The sequence below is a fragment of the Paramisgurnus dabryanus genome, chromosome 19, assembly GCF_030506205.2.
Source record: "Paramisgurnus dabryanus chromosome 19, PD_genome_1.1, whole genome shotgun sequence".
NCBI lineage: Eukaryota > Metazoa > Chordata > Actinopteri > Cypriniformes > Cobitidae > Paramisgurnus > Paramisgurnus dabryanus.
The window spans coordinates 21,173,456-21,188,665 of NC_133355.1; the positions used below are offsets into that span (position 1 = coordinate 21,173,456).

Genomic DNA, 15,210 nt, shown 5'->3' on the forward strand with positions numbered 1-15,210 from the left:
AAACACTGATCACCTGAACGGTGACTTCAAATTATCATCTACTTCAAATCATTTTATTAACAAATAGTTAAATAGTTGAATATTTCTTATTTTGTGTAAGATTATAAATAATCGAAATATTCTGTCATAAAGAATTAGGGGTATAACTTACTACATGTACTGATAATTTTATGTTCATTTCACTTAAATGTTTTAGTTTAATTAATTTTATACGCTTAAAAGTTAAAATTAACTAAGTTTTTTTTAAGTATATGTCCAAAACTCAAAATATTAAAATCGGTGTTTAGGAACCCAACTTCCATTATTTCTTTATGCAAAATAATAAAATGCACTGTAAAAACGATTTGTTGGTTCAACTTAATTTTTTTTATGCAATTGAGTACATTTTTTAAGTAAATTAAATAAATAAAAATATTTAACTTAAAAAAGTTGTGTATTGTGTCAAATAATATTTTTTAAGTTAAATTAACTCAAAATTTTATCAGATAACTTACTTTTTTAAATTGAAACATAATTTTTAACAGTGGTTATGTCAATAAAACAATTGATTTCAGTATTTGAAATCATTAATTTCAGTATTATAAATACAAGTTTGAGTGCTTTATTTCAAAAACATTAAAAGCATTTGTTTTTATCAATTTAATTGCTATGACAACATTTATGCTCCTAATCTCATCATTTGCTTGAGATTTGCTGTAGCCTTGATTTCACAGACAGGGTCACATAAATATTTTTAGCAGTTTTTGTTTATTGTGTTCAGGCTCTCGCATGTTGGTATACCAAACTGTACCCTATTAATAAAGTGTGCTTAAAGGGGACAGCGAATGAAAAACCATTTTACCTTGTCTTTGTTGAATAATGGTAGTCTACCCACATTCACAAACATACAAAAAGTGCTAAACATGTTAAACATCTCAGTCTCATAGAAATTCCTCTTTTAGAAATGTCAGCCAGAAAACGGCCCAATCTGAAAAACTGATGCTTATGACATCACAGGCATCTGACTGCCCCTCCACTTTAAAATAATTGGCTACATTTTTTGAGTGGCAGCAAAGTCAGCCAATCAGTAATGAGATTGCAAGTTAAGCCAGTAGGGGGAGCCAAATAGGTGCAAAACCACTTGTTTAAAATCCCCCACCCTAATAGAGCTATCTGAGAGAGGTTTTTAGGAAGCTTCTAAGGCATTACAGGCCCAAACAAAAAAAATTTGTCTACATGTCACATCACAGAACAAGGATAAATACTCTGTTCAATCATTCTATGTCACCTTTAACTTTTGTATATGTATGTGTGTTACAGATTGTTCTGGAGAACAGCAGTCGTGAAGACAAGCATGAGTGTCCGTTTGGCCGCAGTAGCATAGAACTGACAAAGATGCTTTGTGAGATTCTCAAAGTGGGAGAACTTCGTAAGTGTGATTTTTATCTTCAGCTGTAAAGTGTTTCATTACCATGACATACACTTGTGTACTTGTATTGCATACAAAAGTGTACAGAAGATGTATTACTGATAAAAGTACAGTAAGAAAGATCTTAAGTCAGCTTACTCATTATCTCTCGCACTTGCCAACAGTGACAATAAATGCCAGCCTTCAACTTATTAATTGTACAGGAGTTCATAAATTAATGAAGTAAAAAGTGTTATGTATGTCTTCCTCCACCTCTGCACTTCCTGGGCTGTAATGACTTTTTATATCCTGAGCTGAAGCTGCAGATATATGAGTGATGGTTTAGACCCGATCTAATGCGTTTAAATTGAACGTCTCTGACTTTTGAAGCTCCAGGCTACATGATGGTTAAGTCGTTCTTTTGACCTTGTACATGGGGAGATGCGTAATGGAAAGTGGCAGTGATATATGGAAGTGAGCGAAGGTGTGGGATGGATCTCATTGGGCAGCCCTGTGAGGTGTTGCATGCTTGGCTTTGAAATCACAGTGACTCATGGGTGACCATTGTCCTCCCTGTACTTAACAATTACAATAGGAATATATTTATAGCCTAAATTTGAATATTTTTGTAGTGAAAATGTGATGTTTGCATGTTTGGAGTTGTGAATGCTGGGTCGTTGCCAAGTGTACACTGTTCTGGGTGGTTTCCAGGACGTTACTAGATGGTTGCAAGGGTTTTCTATGTGGTTACTAACCAGTCAGAACAGCCTGCCTAAGTTACTTTTAAATGCTGATCCCTAGATATTGCTCGGGTTCCTCTTGTCTTTAAGATTTTGGCATGGTTTGCGGAGAAATATAGCATTAATATTTAAAATCATTTTTAAAATTACAGTTGAGTCAGGTTATGCCTCTTGAGTCTTTTTGGGGAGGGGGCTGGCACACACTGAGAAACTGGACTGATGCTTCTGCCTATATTAGCTACAAGTAAGTTTTGCCTCGGCTGGTTTAGTTAACTCCTTGTGGGCAGAATCGAGACAACGACGGTGCTTTCATTTTTGTCTGAGAATTGCTGTAAATATAACTGTAGGTCTTTGGTTTTTTTTTATAAACAACATTTGATTCATTGCAGTTTGTAATGAAATCCACCCCAAATCATTTTCCATTGGCTTTTTATAAAAGTGATTTATTATATTTATTATAAAGCAAAGTATACAGAAAAGATAGCAGCAGCCATAAATATATGTTGTTGTTTAAAAACATCATTTGGATAAACAGGTTTGCAGAGGAAGGTTATTAACAACTTGACTGCCGGTTGTATGGTCGAATCGCATGAAGGTCTCAATCCTTTTGCCACCCTGTCAGTGGAAAACTTAATTCAATGAAATCGCTGTGAAAGCTTAATGCAATTCCTCATTTAAAAGTAATGTGTGCCTTTAAAAGCTTAGGCTGAGAGCTGACGTTGCTATTAAAATAAGTTTCCTTTTCAGACCTCTTACATACAGTGATGGATTCAGATGATATACACACACACACAAACCACACTCAAAAAAATGAACTTGGTTGGAGTCAGTTTTACTAAATAATTTCTTGTTCACTTTACTTAACAAACACAAGTAACGGCATATGATTAATTTAACTTAGTAATTTCAACAAAAGACTGTGTCTTGTCAGCTTTACTTCAAAATAATTTGTTCAGCCAATAAAACATTGTTGCGTAAAAGTAACAGATTAATAAAACCAATACAGACTTGCATCTCATTGGCTGATGATGCTGCAGTGTATTATGGGTAAATTGTTGTTCTGGCAGAATTGTTGTACCCTCTTGCAAAAGTGTAGCACGATTAGATAGGTACCTGAGTAATAAATGGCCAAGTATTAGTTAATTAACTTGTTCTGATATATTTTAGAACAAAACAAACCAACAAACGGTTTGAAATGTTACATTGCATTTCAAATATGTTTGTGATATGTTTGATAAACTGTAATCAAATAAATGTTGTATTGAGCAGCTGCACTCTGATTGATTGATTCGTTGTTATGGAGTTATTAAATCATTATTTTTTTTCATCAATTAAATGTTCCATTATAGTGACTTTACTAGGATTTCTTTAGTCCATGTAACATTTAAATTGTCAATTTTACACAAACTTTTTTAGTAAATACAACTTACATTTTATTTGTTGACATTACTTAACAAAGCTATGTGGAACCCACTTGACGAAGTTGTTTTAAGTAAATCCAACTTTTTATTTTTTTGAGTGCAGGCTAAAGTCTCAAAAGTCTAATTCTGATGTCAAGAGCATCAAAGTTAAATACCAATAAATTTACTATGATTTTAATCTTTGACATTATTTTACTAAGTCATTATAAAAAAACAGGTTATATTGTCACAGAAGGATCCTTGTAGAAAACGGTAAATTTAAAAAAACAAATCACAGGCAGGGTCACATTTATTTTTAATGTTTTTAGTCACAACACAATTTCCAATTGTTATTTCACATTTATTCCATGTTATTCCATAGTTTCGAGGTGTTTACTATTATTATAAAATGTGAAAAAATAATGAATGAGTAAGCGACCCTTGGTTGAAACCATGTAACTAAAGCCTTTTCCGCACACAGTTTATGGAAAATGTACAAAAAATGTGTCCAGGATTTGTTTTTGGCAACGTTTGATTTAGTTTTCATTTACACTGCCAATAATTTTCTGTTCCTGTAAAGATCCCGTAATGACATGTGACGTGTAATGTATTTGTAATCGTGCACTTTTCTGTGGCGTTTTAAAAGATAGTTCAACCAAAAATGAAATTATGTTGACACAGGACGCGTTCCTCACACACAAGGCAATCTGGCATTTTCTGGTGCTGTGTGAAAGGGGTTTAAAGAGCACCTATTGCCCGATTCACATTTTTACATTTCCTTTGGTGTGTAAGTGTGTATTAGTACATGTTAATGATATGCAAAATTTACATACCCCAAAGTAAACGATGACGCGAGTTATCATCTCCAACGTAAATCTCTTTTCTTGGACTACGACAAACACACGGATTGTAGGCAACTGTGATTGGTGATGTAGACAAGACCGACATTATCATAATTCCTCCCGCTTCAGACTCTCAGCCTGTAAGTTAACTCCTGTAGCGACCGAATCTTTCAAACATGGTAAGGAGCATCACATTTCCGTTTAACGTCAGAGGTGTTCAGGCCAATCACAACGTACAGATTAGCTGGCCAATCAGGGACACAGAGCTTTTCAAATCCGTGCGCTTCAGGAAGAGATTGAAATCTGGAGCTACAAAAATGTACGGTATGTGAAAAATTATGTGTTTTTAACCATAAACCATGCAAACACATTGCCAAATACACAAAATAACATTATTATTAGTGACATAAAGCTTTGATAACCCTGAATTCCTCGTCATACCTGTGAAAGCTTTGAAAATGACAGAAATTATGCTTATGACTGCTAATTTTATGTTAATTTATGCTTTTAACATTTACCCTTTCTGTTGACACAGCATTTGAAGTGTCTCTCAATATCCCGTTAATTAGACTCTACAAGTGATAAACTTTTCTAATGTCATTTTCCACATCATGTGTGTGTTTCTATTTGAGCCACGCTATCGTCAGCAGTCATGAATTATTTATTAGGAGTCCATGTGGCCCAGCTTCACCTCCACTCAGCAGAACTACTTAAAGTTTTATAGCTAGTCGTGTTTTTTCAGCGAAAGCTTTAATGGAATCGGTGGTGGTCTGACGCCACACAATGGCTTTCCATTTTAGCCTTTAAAAAGGTGTATCTAATATGTATGAGGAGATTCAAAATGGCTACGAGCAGAAATGCCCTTGCTTATGGATTTATGGTGTTATTTCACTTTTACAGAAGGTTCCAACCCTATGATCAAACTAGCGTATTAATGGTGGTAAATATTGACGTACTGAACTCTGATCTGTAAATAATACAGTAAGCACATGCGAGTATCAGAGACTGAAAGAATGTCATGCAGATGTCATTTTCATTCTTCATTATATTCACATCTCTACATTTGGCCAAGCTCCATATGATATTTTTACGTGATTTACATTTATGCATAAGTTAGACGCTTTTATCCAAAGCAACTTACAGTTCATGACAAGGTATACGTGTGTTCACTGGGTTCAAACCCATGACCTTTTGCTAGCTATTGCTAAGTGTAAAATCAGATAATTGAATTAAAGGTATAAGTAACGGATTATTCTGGCACATACTGTGTGGTTTGTGCTGCATGCACAACTATGAATGAGCAATAAAAGTAGTGGTTGTCTAAAGACATTAATTACATCATCGAATTCAAAGCCCCCACTTTGAGTTAGTCCCCTCAGTGACGCAAGTGTGCGGATGTCACAGGGCCTCTCCCCCCTGTTGATGCCGCGCTGTGTTAGGGCTTGTCTTTATCTAGCACCTCTTGCGTGACATCCTCGACATCCCTGCTGCTATAGTGTAAGCTCCCTACTGAGACATGGCACATTTCTGAGATCAGCACATGGCTTCATGCCTGGGCAGGCCTGTGTAATGGCTGAGGGATCAAATTTGAGTCTGTGGATAAGGCTGTACACTGGTTGGCTGTAGTTGCTACAAAGATCCAGTAAAAAATGAATGTGGTTTCTTTAAAAGTGCCCCACACTGCATCTTGACATGGAGCCCAGCATGTCTTGTTAACCACTGAAGTGTCGTTTTTTTTAATGGAAAATGTTCTCGTAGGAACATCTCCAACTTAAATACTTGAAGAAGATTTTTTCTGTCTCTGTAGACGTTGGAAATGGATATGGATGTCTGTATTGACATCTGTATTTACCATGTAAAATGAACTGTTGTTGACTGTACGTTCTGTTATCTACTGTAGCATGCATTGTTTCATTTGCTCTTCATGAGTTTAATATGTTTTTTTTTCTATATTTTTCAAAAAATAATTTTGAAAAGATTTTATAATAAAATGTAAACATATACAGAATGTATTTTTTTTATAAATCTTGTGCATATTTTTTTCCTATTTAAAACTTGACTCTTCTGTAGTTTCATTGTGCACTAAGAACGACAAAAAATTAAAAGTTGCGATTTTCTAGGCAGATATGGCTAGGAACTATACTCTCGTTCTGGCGTAATAATCAAGGACTTTGCTGCTGGTTTCGAATATCAAAACTCTGGTTATTTTTTAGTGTGATGCTAATGGTCTAATCAGATTCAATGGATTATGCTAAGCTATGCTAAAAGTGTTAGCGCCAGACCCGGAGATCGGCTGAATGGATTCCAAAATGGTTAAAATCAAATGTTTAACTCTAGGGGAGCTGGAAAATGAGCATATTTTTTTAACCTCTCGACGCGCACTAGCTCGGGGCGGAAATACGTCATTTTTTTAACGCTGCTTACAATATCTATATAGCCTACTGTCTACAAAAAATAATAATATTACCATTACTATACATCGTTTAAAAGGTCTACGGGTTTAGCATCAGTGTATGGTCTCTGTTTTGAGATGCTCTAGCATCATAAATATAGTATTTTGTTACAGAAGTCCAGATGACAACATGCAAAATATAAACGGGACTCCTTACCTTTGTGTTGATATAACGATCTCGAGTCGAATCCAGTCTGTTTCAGATGTGTGAATAACCCATAAAAACTCTCCAATGAAATACATCCAATGACCATTTTTGTCCACAAATGCGCATAATCCGTGAAATATAGATGTATTGTCCATTGTTTACATCAGATTTCACATGCACGTCTTGAAATAGATTATAATATACAATCTGAGGACCATTTACATCATAACACTTGTATATGAGATTACACTTGTGTTCAAAACCAGCGGGAAAACTTGTTTGTAAAAGTAGGCGGGAGTACAGTATAATACATAATATCCAAACAGCGCTGTCAAATATCGTGACGTCATCTGACTCGCGCGTTCCTCCAATGACTTCATTAAAAATATTGATAAACAGAATGTGTAGCCAATTAGATAACGAATCCAACGATCTCTGTGTGACGTTTTATTTCCTGGTGTGGAAACGTCATATTAAACTCGTACATAAGGATAAATAATAATAAGAACGAACGTGTATGCATGTAAACAAAAGACTTTTATTTTGGGCCTGACTGGCACTTAGAAAAGGCACTAGTCTTACAAAAACTCTGGCTAAAAAACTCATTTTTGGACCTATTGACTTCAAACGTGAAATATAACTTCTTCAGACGTGTGGCTTTGGCATCATTGCATTTCTAGGTTTCACACACATATTTATCATTACGATTTTTTGTATTAAAAAAGATGTTATGCAAAAAATATTTTATTACAATGTACTTCAGCCTCTCTAACTTTTTTAATTTTTATCTTAAAATAATTTTGAAACCTGGAAAAAGAAGCTCAAAGTGTCTTTTATCTAATGATACCATTTATACCAGAGTTATGTTTATACTCTAAATGGTTTATTAAAAACAGCCCTTTTAGTGAAAGTAGGTCTTTTCATGGTTTGGGCAAGAGTGGGGGTGCTTTTCAAGAGGTTCAAGTGGAGTGTCCCTTTAATATCCTGAAGATTTTTGGAATACAATATCTATAATTTTGACCCATACAGTGTATTTTTGGCTATTGCAACAAATATACCCATGCTCCTTATGACTGGTTTTGTGGTCCAGGGTCACAGATGTATTTTATATAAACAAATAATGAAATATTATTTTTATATAAGCTCATAATCAAATATATATATTTTTTAAAAGCCCATCCCTAATAATAAGAGCTTAAGGACCACTTACATGCATTATTTTATCTACTTAAAGTCCTGAAAATGGCAGGGAAGAGGTTTAAAGGGGTTTAGGGTATTGTTAGCCTGGCACAATGAAAGTTAAAGGAGTAGTTCATCCAAAAATATAAAGCCACATCCTCTTAAATAGTCTTTTCACGTCCGCATGACATTATTTAATCCGAGCTGTTTATTGCCGAATGTACAAGCTACTTTTTTCTGTACAGTAAAAGTGATTGGTAACTACAGCTGTCAAGCAAGATTCTCAAGGCGAGAATGAATACATTTTAAGTCCTTCTCGCTTAAAGCTATTAAATGGATTCCAAAGGCTTTCACTGTAGCAAGCATATAATTGTGGACTACTTTGGTGGGTGTTTTTTGTTTCTGAGTCACCATCATTTTTTGTTGTTTGCAAGAGAACACTGCAGACGTTCTGTTAAGTACCTTTAGTTAAATAAAGTCACATGGCGTGAGTAAATGAAGACTGAATGTACATGTTCACTGATGTTGAGGACAGCCACCCAGTTTATATTTGTCAGATAGGAGGTCTTATTAGCATAGATATGAATAAATCGAGAGAAGATGAGGCAGCTGTGACATTAGTGTGGTGACGAGTCAAGTTTCTCATGCAAAATAAATGAGAACAGATGCAGCTACTGTCAGCATCTCAACCACCTCCTTACATGCATTAAAAAACACAGAGGTGCAACTCTATCAGAACATCTGTTCTTACTCTACACAGTTGAATAGATCCTGTGTTGTATGCTGTAAGATGAAATTGAAACAGGGTCAGAAACAGAATGAATAGGTAGCAGAAAAAGTTTGACAACTGCTTTTGGTCTCTTCTGCACCTTTAACGACTTTATTAAGTCATAACTTCCCATATCAGCTTGTATTCGTCAGCAGGGATGACATTTTTTGTATGCAATCCCGGAAGCGAGTTGGCATTTTAGCACTTCTAGTTCCATCATCCCTAAGTCAATGTAAAAAAAACGTTCTGTTTCACAAAAACATTTTATAGGCTCTAAAAAGGTCTCATGGAAATGGTTCTTTCAAGACCTTTGACGGAAAGGTTTTTTGGGTAACCAAATATGGTTCTTCTATTGCATCATTGCAAAGAATTTCTTTTAGCACCTTTATCTACTAGAGCGATTTCCTCCATAGCAGCGCTTTGTGTAAAGTTATGATCATAGGGCTTATTTATTCCCCTGCCATAGTTTTCTTTTGCATTGAGCTCAGCAGATGCCACACTATGACATCACCTAAACCAAGGTTTGATGATGTCAGTTTTATTGAGAGTTTGGAGCAGATACACTTAACACAAATCACAGTACCCATTGACCTCCACAATAGGAAAAAAATACCAGGAAAGTCAATTGGAACGGTCAACTGTGTGCTGTCATTGATCAATATATGAAGGGCTCAGATGCAAAAGCTGCTAAACGCCACCTCCATCAAATGAGATGAAAATATTAACCGAATGCTCCCGGGACGTAGTATACATATGAGTCCTGTTTAATTCCGGCCTCATTGGATTACAGGACGTCAGATGCTACTATACAGAAAGATTAAGGTCATGTGCTGTCTGATCTCAGATTTTTAATGCCGCAATAGTTTTGCCTAATGTCTGAGAGCCCTTCCACTCATCCAACTAGACAGATGATGTTAAATTTATGTTGCCAAGATGTTAAATCATAGACGGGTCACACTACGGTTATGTTTGTAAGCCGGAGGGCATGCGTCCTTAAAGTCCCTTAAAGTGTTAAATATGTGCTCGGAGTTTGTGACAACAAAGCCAGCCAGCCAAATTTGAACGATAAAAACCACCACATTAATAAAATAAGTTATTAAAATCTTGGAAAAACAGGCAGGATTCTCTGCTCTCAAAATCTGGGGGCGTGTGTGCCCTGAAACCACGCCCACTCGCGGGAAAGCTACCATCTCTATGAACTTTCAAATACAGGGTGCAGCCCAATTCAGGGGCTGCGGCTTTCCGAGGCCGTATTTGTAGGCAAATGACTTCTCGGGCCGAATTTGAAGGCTCCTTCACAGACAAGCCTCCAAATGTGGCCTTTTTTTCCCTTGAAACTGAGGGGCAACATTCCGATCTCTCTGATGAAGCCAATACGGAAGTGACATAAACTGCAATTCATCTGCTGGGCACTAGAGGCTGGCTCCAAAAGCGAGTCAATTCCCATAGACTCCCATGTTAAAAATGGCCAACTTTACAGTAGAAAATAATATGTTTACAGCCTGGTGCAAAAAGTGTTTTTGGTCTATATAGCTAATTTTGCCCTTCATGACAACTGTGGGGGGGTGAATTTTTTTTACTCATCCATTTAAATTATATTAAGCTTTAAACTTCTGCATAATTAAAGAGTAACTAAACCCTAAACCAACTTTAAGTTAATGATCTGTAAGAATGGGGCTTTATTAGTGCTGTTCATTGATTTTAGTAACTTTTTTGACATTTGGATATGAAGTGTTTCAATACTACAATATCTGGTGTAAAAACGTCTGAGTGCTGCCCTCTTCAGGTTGAACGGTGGCTACTGCAGTTGAATTTTTCTATTGGATGTTGGCTCCAAAAAATACCTCCTGACGTAAGCAGGTTCAAGCTCACCACGCCCTTGTTACGATCTCACCAAACATTTGGTATGAGCTTAGTTCGCCCCCTCTATCTCCGTTGGGATCTGCCCGCTTTTCTTGCATTTTTCAAATATTGCCAGTGGGTGGAGTCAGGCTCTGACCAGGAGTTTAGTTACTCTTTAAGGGCGTGGCCACTTGAGTGACAGGTGAACAGCCACTGCTGTCACTAGACTCGAGCTAGGCGGGCGTGGTTTCAGCAACCAGCCACCTCAGCTTCACCCTTGTCCCGCCTCTTTACCAATTTTCGGTTTTCTGCGAGTAATTCGCGGTGACACGCGGCCAAGATGGCGACTGCAGGCAACGCCTACTTTAAGCTTCAAAAACGATCTTCACAGACCAATGGGTGACGTCACGGACACTACGTCCATTTTTTTACAGTCTATGCCTCAAACCAAGGAGCCATAGATGTATCGTTCACAGCCTTGGCTGTCCCAGTATTCAATGCGCGCCCGTGACGTCTGGGTATTTTGAAATAAACATTCAAAACTGTAGTTAAATATATTTAGCAAATTAAAGGTCTTTGTGACTGTTTTACTATTATAAATGATGTTTTAGTGATGTGAATTAATATTATTGCTTCAATATTGTGCGTTTTGCTTTTGTATATTTCTAAGGTTGGTGAATTTGGATAGTTGGATGGTTTAATCTGCATCAATGTGGTATATTTTCTAAAATAAAATATGAAAAATCCGCCTCCATATTTATTTTTTAAAGTCTGATAGGTCTCATCTGTTGTGTCTTGCTGACAAGCGTAGTGGGTGGGAACAGCAAGTGACGCAACTCCCCCCGTAGGCTAGACTGTCTCATTTCAGTTCGCTTCATGGCCTTTCAAATATCGAGCCTTGCCTTCAAAGTCCGTGGCCTTAAAAGGATCCAGACCCTAAATTGGGATGCACCCACAGCTGCAACCTGAATGATTTTTCGCTGTCATGTTAGGGGCGGGGCCACACACAGTAAAACCTGAACTAAGAAATGGTAAAAACCTGTTTAACGATCTAACTCAGTACTTCGTCATTTACAGTCTTTGTGGTGTGTTTCTGCACTACGTTTCTAACATTTATAATGTGTTTAAAAGAATGACTTAACAGGGACTTTAAGTTACTTGTCTGTCCTATTATGCACACATCAATAAGATACTTGTTATAAATCAATTGAGTCAAATCGATAAAGAATTGTGTTAGTTTGGCTTTGAATAAAACATTTTTAGGTACTATATAAAACAATGTCCTGTTAAATAAGATTCCTGCATTCGGTGTGACTGCTTCCGCGACTGAAAGAGTTGCTTCAGACTGTTAATACTGTCCAAAACCGTGAACTCGGGGCTAAACCAAAGTGACATTTCATTCCTCAGCAGGCGGGAAGGATGCCCTTAAGCAAACCCTTGAACTTCTCTGACTTCTGAAGGAAAAGGAAACTAATACATTGAATCACTTTCAGCCATCCTAAAGATCCAAGACCGGTGGCTCGGCCGGTCTCTGGTGGATTGAGTCTCATTACGGTCAGCAGACTGATGTTGTTGGTTCTGGTATTGACTGGTCCACTGACAGCGCTTCCAATGCAGGTTCCAATTCCCCTTCAGGCATCATTCATTATGCTGTAAAGTTTCAATTTCTACCAAGCCAATGCAATTATTGGCCCTCTGCAGGGGCTTTGCCCGTACTCTGAAGCTTTCGGTTCTACTAAATGAGAAGCACAAACATTGTGGCTCTCATTCAAAGCACCGTTCACCTGACCCGTGTTTGTTTTAAAGTGACACGTGCCGATTCGGGCCCTGCAGGGCTTTGGTGTTTCATTTTCACCTTTACTGCTGCTGTTTATGAATACAGTAATTGCATCTTTAGTTTTATAGCGCTCAAACCGACTTTAATTTTCCACACAGTCGTTCTGATTTGATTTGAGGACGTTTTATTTTTTTTTAAAGTACTAATCTCACATGATAGATCATCACTGAGCTCTCATTCCATAATCCTGCCATATCCCGGGGGACTGTCTTTAAAAATCATTTACGAAGAGCGAAGCTCTATCTTATCCTGCTTATGAAGTTAATAGACTAACATTACATGCACAGAATACAGTCATCAATGCATAGCCTTGAAATGTTATGATAGATTTGTGTGCCCAAGACCCAGATTAATACCAGACGCCTTAAGACTCAAACCCAGACCTGCTAAAGACGACCGATGCATTGTGTTATGATGCTTGAATGGTGCCTAAAGTTGTCCAGGGGTCATTTTTCACCTTGTAATGTCTAACGCACTGTCCAATGCAGAGCAATGATTCGTGTGAAAGGGTCCGATCCAGAAGTACAGACTGAGACCCGCTCACTCCAAGACCTTATAATAACCAAAATTTTTGCAAGTCACTTTGTACATTGCATAAGTCACTCTTAAATTAAACTCACAGACTTTTTGAAAGCATCCACTTTTACACGTGCCTGATTAAAGAACAGTGACTGCCCGCCTGGCAGGGGAACGCACTGAAAGAAATCATGGCTATAAAAATCCCATTTCGAACAAACCGTTCACATTCGCTTCAAATGTGTAGGTGTCCTGAGAGCACAGTGCATGCTTTTCTGGGATGAGAATAAACGTCCGCTCTGCCAAGAGCTTTTGTGAGAGAAAAGCATCGTGAGGTAGCACCATTCCTGATGTGTCAGTGCTTAAGAAGCCCACGTGAGGGCTAAAGACGGCCAAGAACGGAGACACGTGAGCCATTAAAGGTTCACGCTCCAAACCCTTTGTGAGTGTCAGAAGGTCTCCTGAGGCTGCACTGCTGAGCAGTATGAATACAGGGCGTAGCTTTGCCATGAGATACAGATATTGCTCATTTATCCTTCAGGTGTGACATTTAAACGAATAAAAGCATTTCTTTCCACAGCCAGCGAGAACTGCCACGACTTCCACCCCATGTTCTTCACCCACGACCGCTCGTTCGAGGAGTTTTTCTGCATCTGTATCCAGCTACTCAACAAAACCTGGAAGGAGATGAGAGCCACTTCTGAGGACTTCAATAAGGTGAGAGCAGCACTATTGACTCCTTCTGAGACCCTGCACATGTGTCGTCTTATATATTTGTCTGTCTCCTCCTCAGTCTTTCATTTACACACTGTCTATTTCTGTCTCCTCCTCTCTTCATACTGTCACATCTGTGGTCAAACCATATGGTTTGTTGATGGGATGAGGCCAGAACTATATCTAGAAGACAAGAGTGGCAGATGGCTGATATATTGATGTCGATACAATGCCTAAATGCAAACCTTTTTAATATTTTCTCAAAATCAAAGCAGAAAATGGGCACTGGTTATCGACAGTGCTGTTATGGTTGTTTTTAGAGGTGACATTAAGTGCGAACTTCTGTCATCTTGCCCAACCGGCTAATGTTTATAATTGCAATGGTTGGCCGGGTTTAGCTGGTTAAGCTGATGTAGCAACCTGGTTTTTGGACAATTTAGCTGGTCAGCCTGAAAGACCAGTTTGACTAGTTTTGCCAGGCTGGGAGGAACAGCTCAATTTAGCTGCTTCCATGTTAAAACAAGTAAAGACCAGCAAACCAGCTTAGCCAAGCTTTCTGCCTGGTCAAGCTGGTTTAAGATGGTGGATCAACTGGTCTTTTAGCCTGACCAGCTAAAAAGTGTCCAAAACCAGTCAAGCTGTTTTTAGCTAGCTAAAAAGTGACCCAAATCCCTCTAAATCCATCCTGCTACACTGTCTTAACCAGCTAAAACCAGGCCGGGGGATCAGTAAAAACCAGCCAACTGGCCGGGTGGTCAGTTTATTGGCCTAACTAATAATGTATTTTTTGCAACTTCACACCTTTAAAGGGGACATTTCACAATACTTTTTTTATGTTGTTCTAAATTTGTATGAATTTCTTTTTTTTATGAACACAAAAGAAGATATTTTGAGAAATGATGGTAAACACACTGCAGTAAGTGACCATAGACTTCCATAGTAGGAATAAAAAAATATGATGGAATTTAATGGGTACCGTCACCTGTGTGCTTACCATAATTTATCAAAACATTTTCTTAGTCATTTATCACAATACTTCCAAAATATTTTTTTCCTACTATGTAAGTCAATGGTCACTTACTGCTGTGTGTTTTTCACATGCTTGCAAAGAATGGTTTATCAAAACTAAGTTACTGGGTTGATCTTTATCACATTTTCTAGGTTGATAGACAAACTGGGGACCCAATTATAGCACTTAAACATGAAAAAAGTCAGATTTTGATGATATGTCCCCTTAATAAACCAAAGAAAAGCAGTAAAGCGCTTTTAAAAGCCCTGGGGTCTTATTGGTATATGTCACAGATGCCAGGATGCAGAGTTTGTTGTCGTTTACTATCACATGCTATACGAGAAGCATCCTGACGCCCAGTGGGGATGATGACCG

The 15,210-nt window shown here is 37.6% G+C and overlaps 1 protein-coding gene across 5 annotated transcripts in view; it reads left to right on the forward strand.

The window, feature by feature from the left end:
• The window catches only part of elmo1 (engulfment and cell motility 1 (ced-12 homolog, C. elegans)), a 108,912-nt gene that overhangs the window by 69,208 nt on the left and 24,494 nt on the right, over positions 1–15,210 (forward strand). For all 5 annotated transcript variants that reach the window (XM_065292581.1, XM_065292611.1, XM_065292601.1 and 2 more), the window contains 2 exons: positions 1,300–1,408; positions 13,693–13,829. In XM_065292581.1, coding sequence (XP_065148653.1) covers positions 1,300–1,408; positions 13,693–13,829 — 246 coding nt within the window. The remainder of the gene's footprint in view (positions 1–1,299; positions 1,409–13,692; positions 13,830–15,210) is intronic.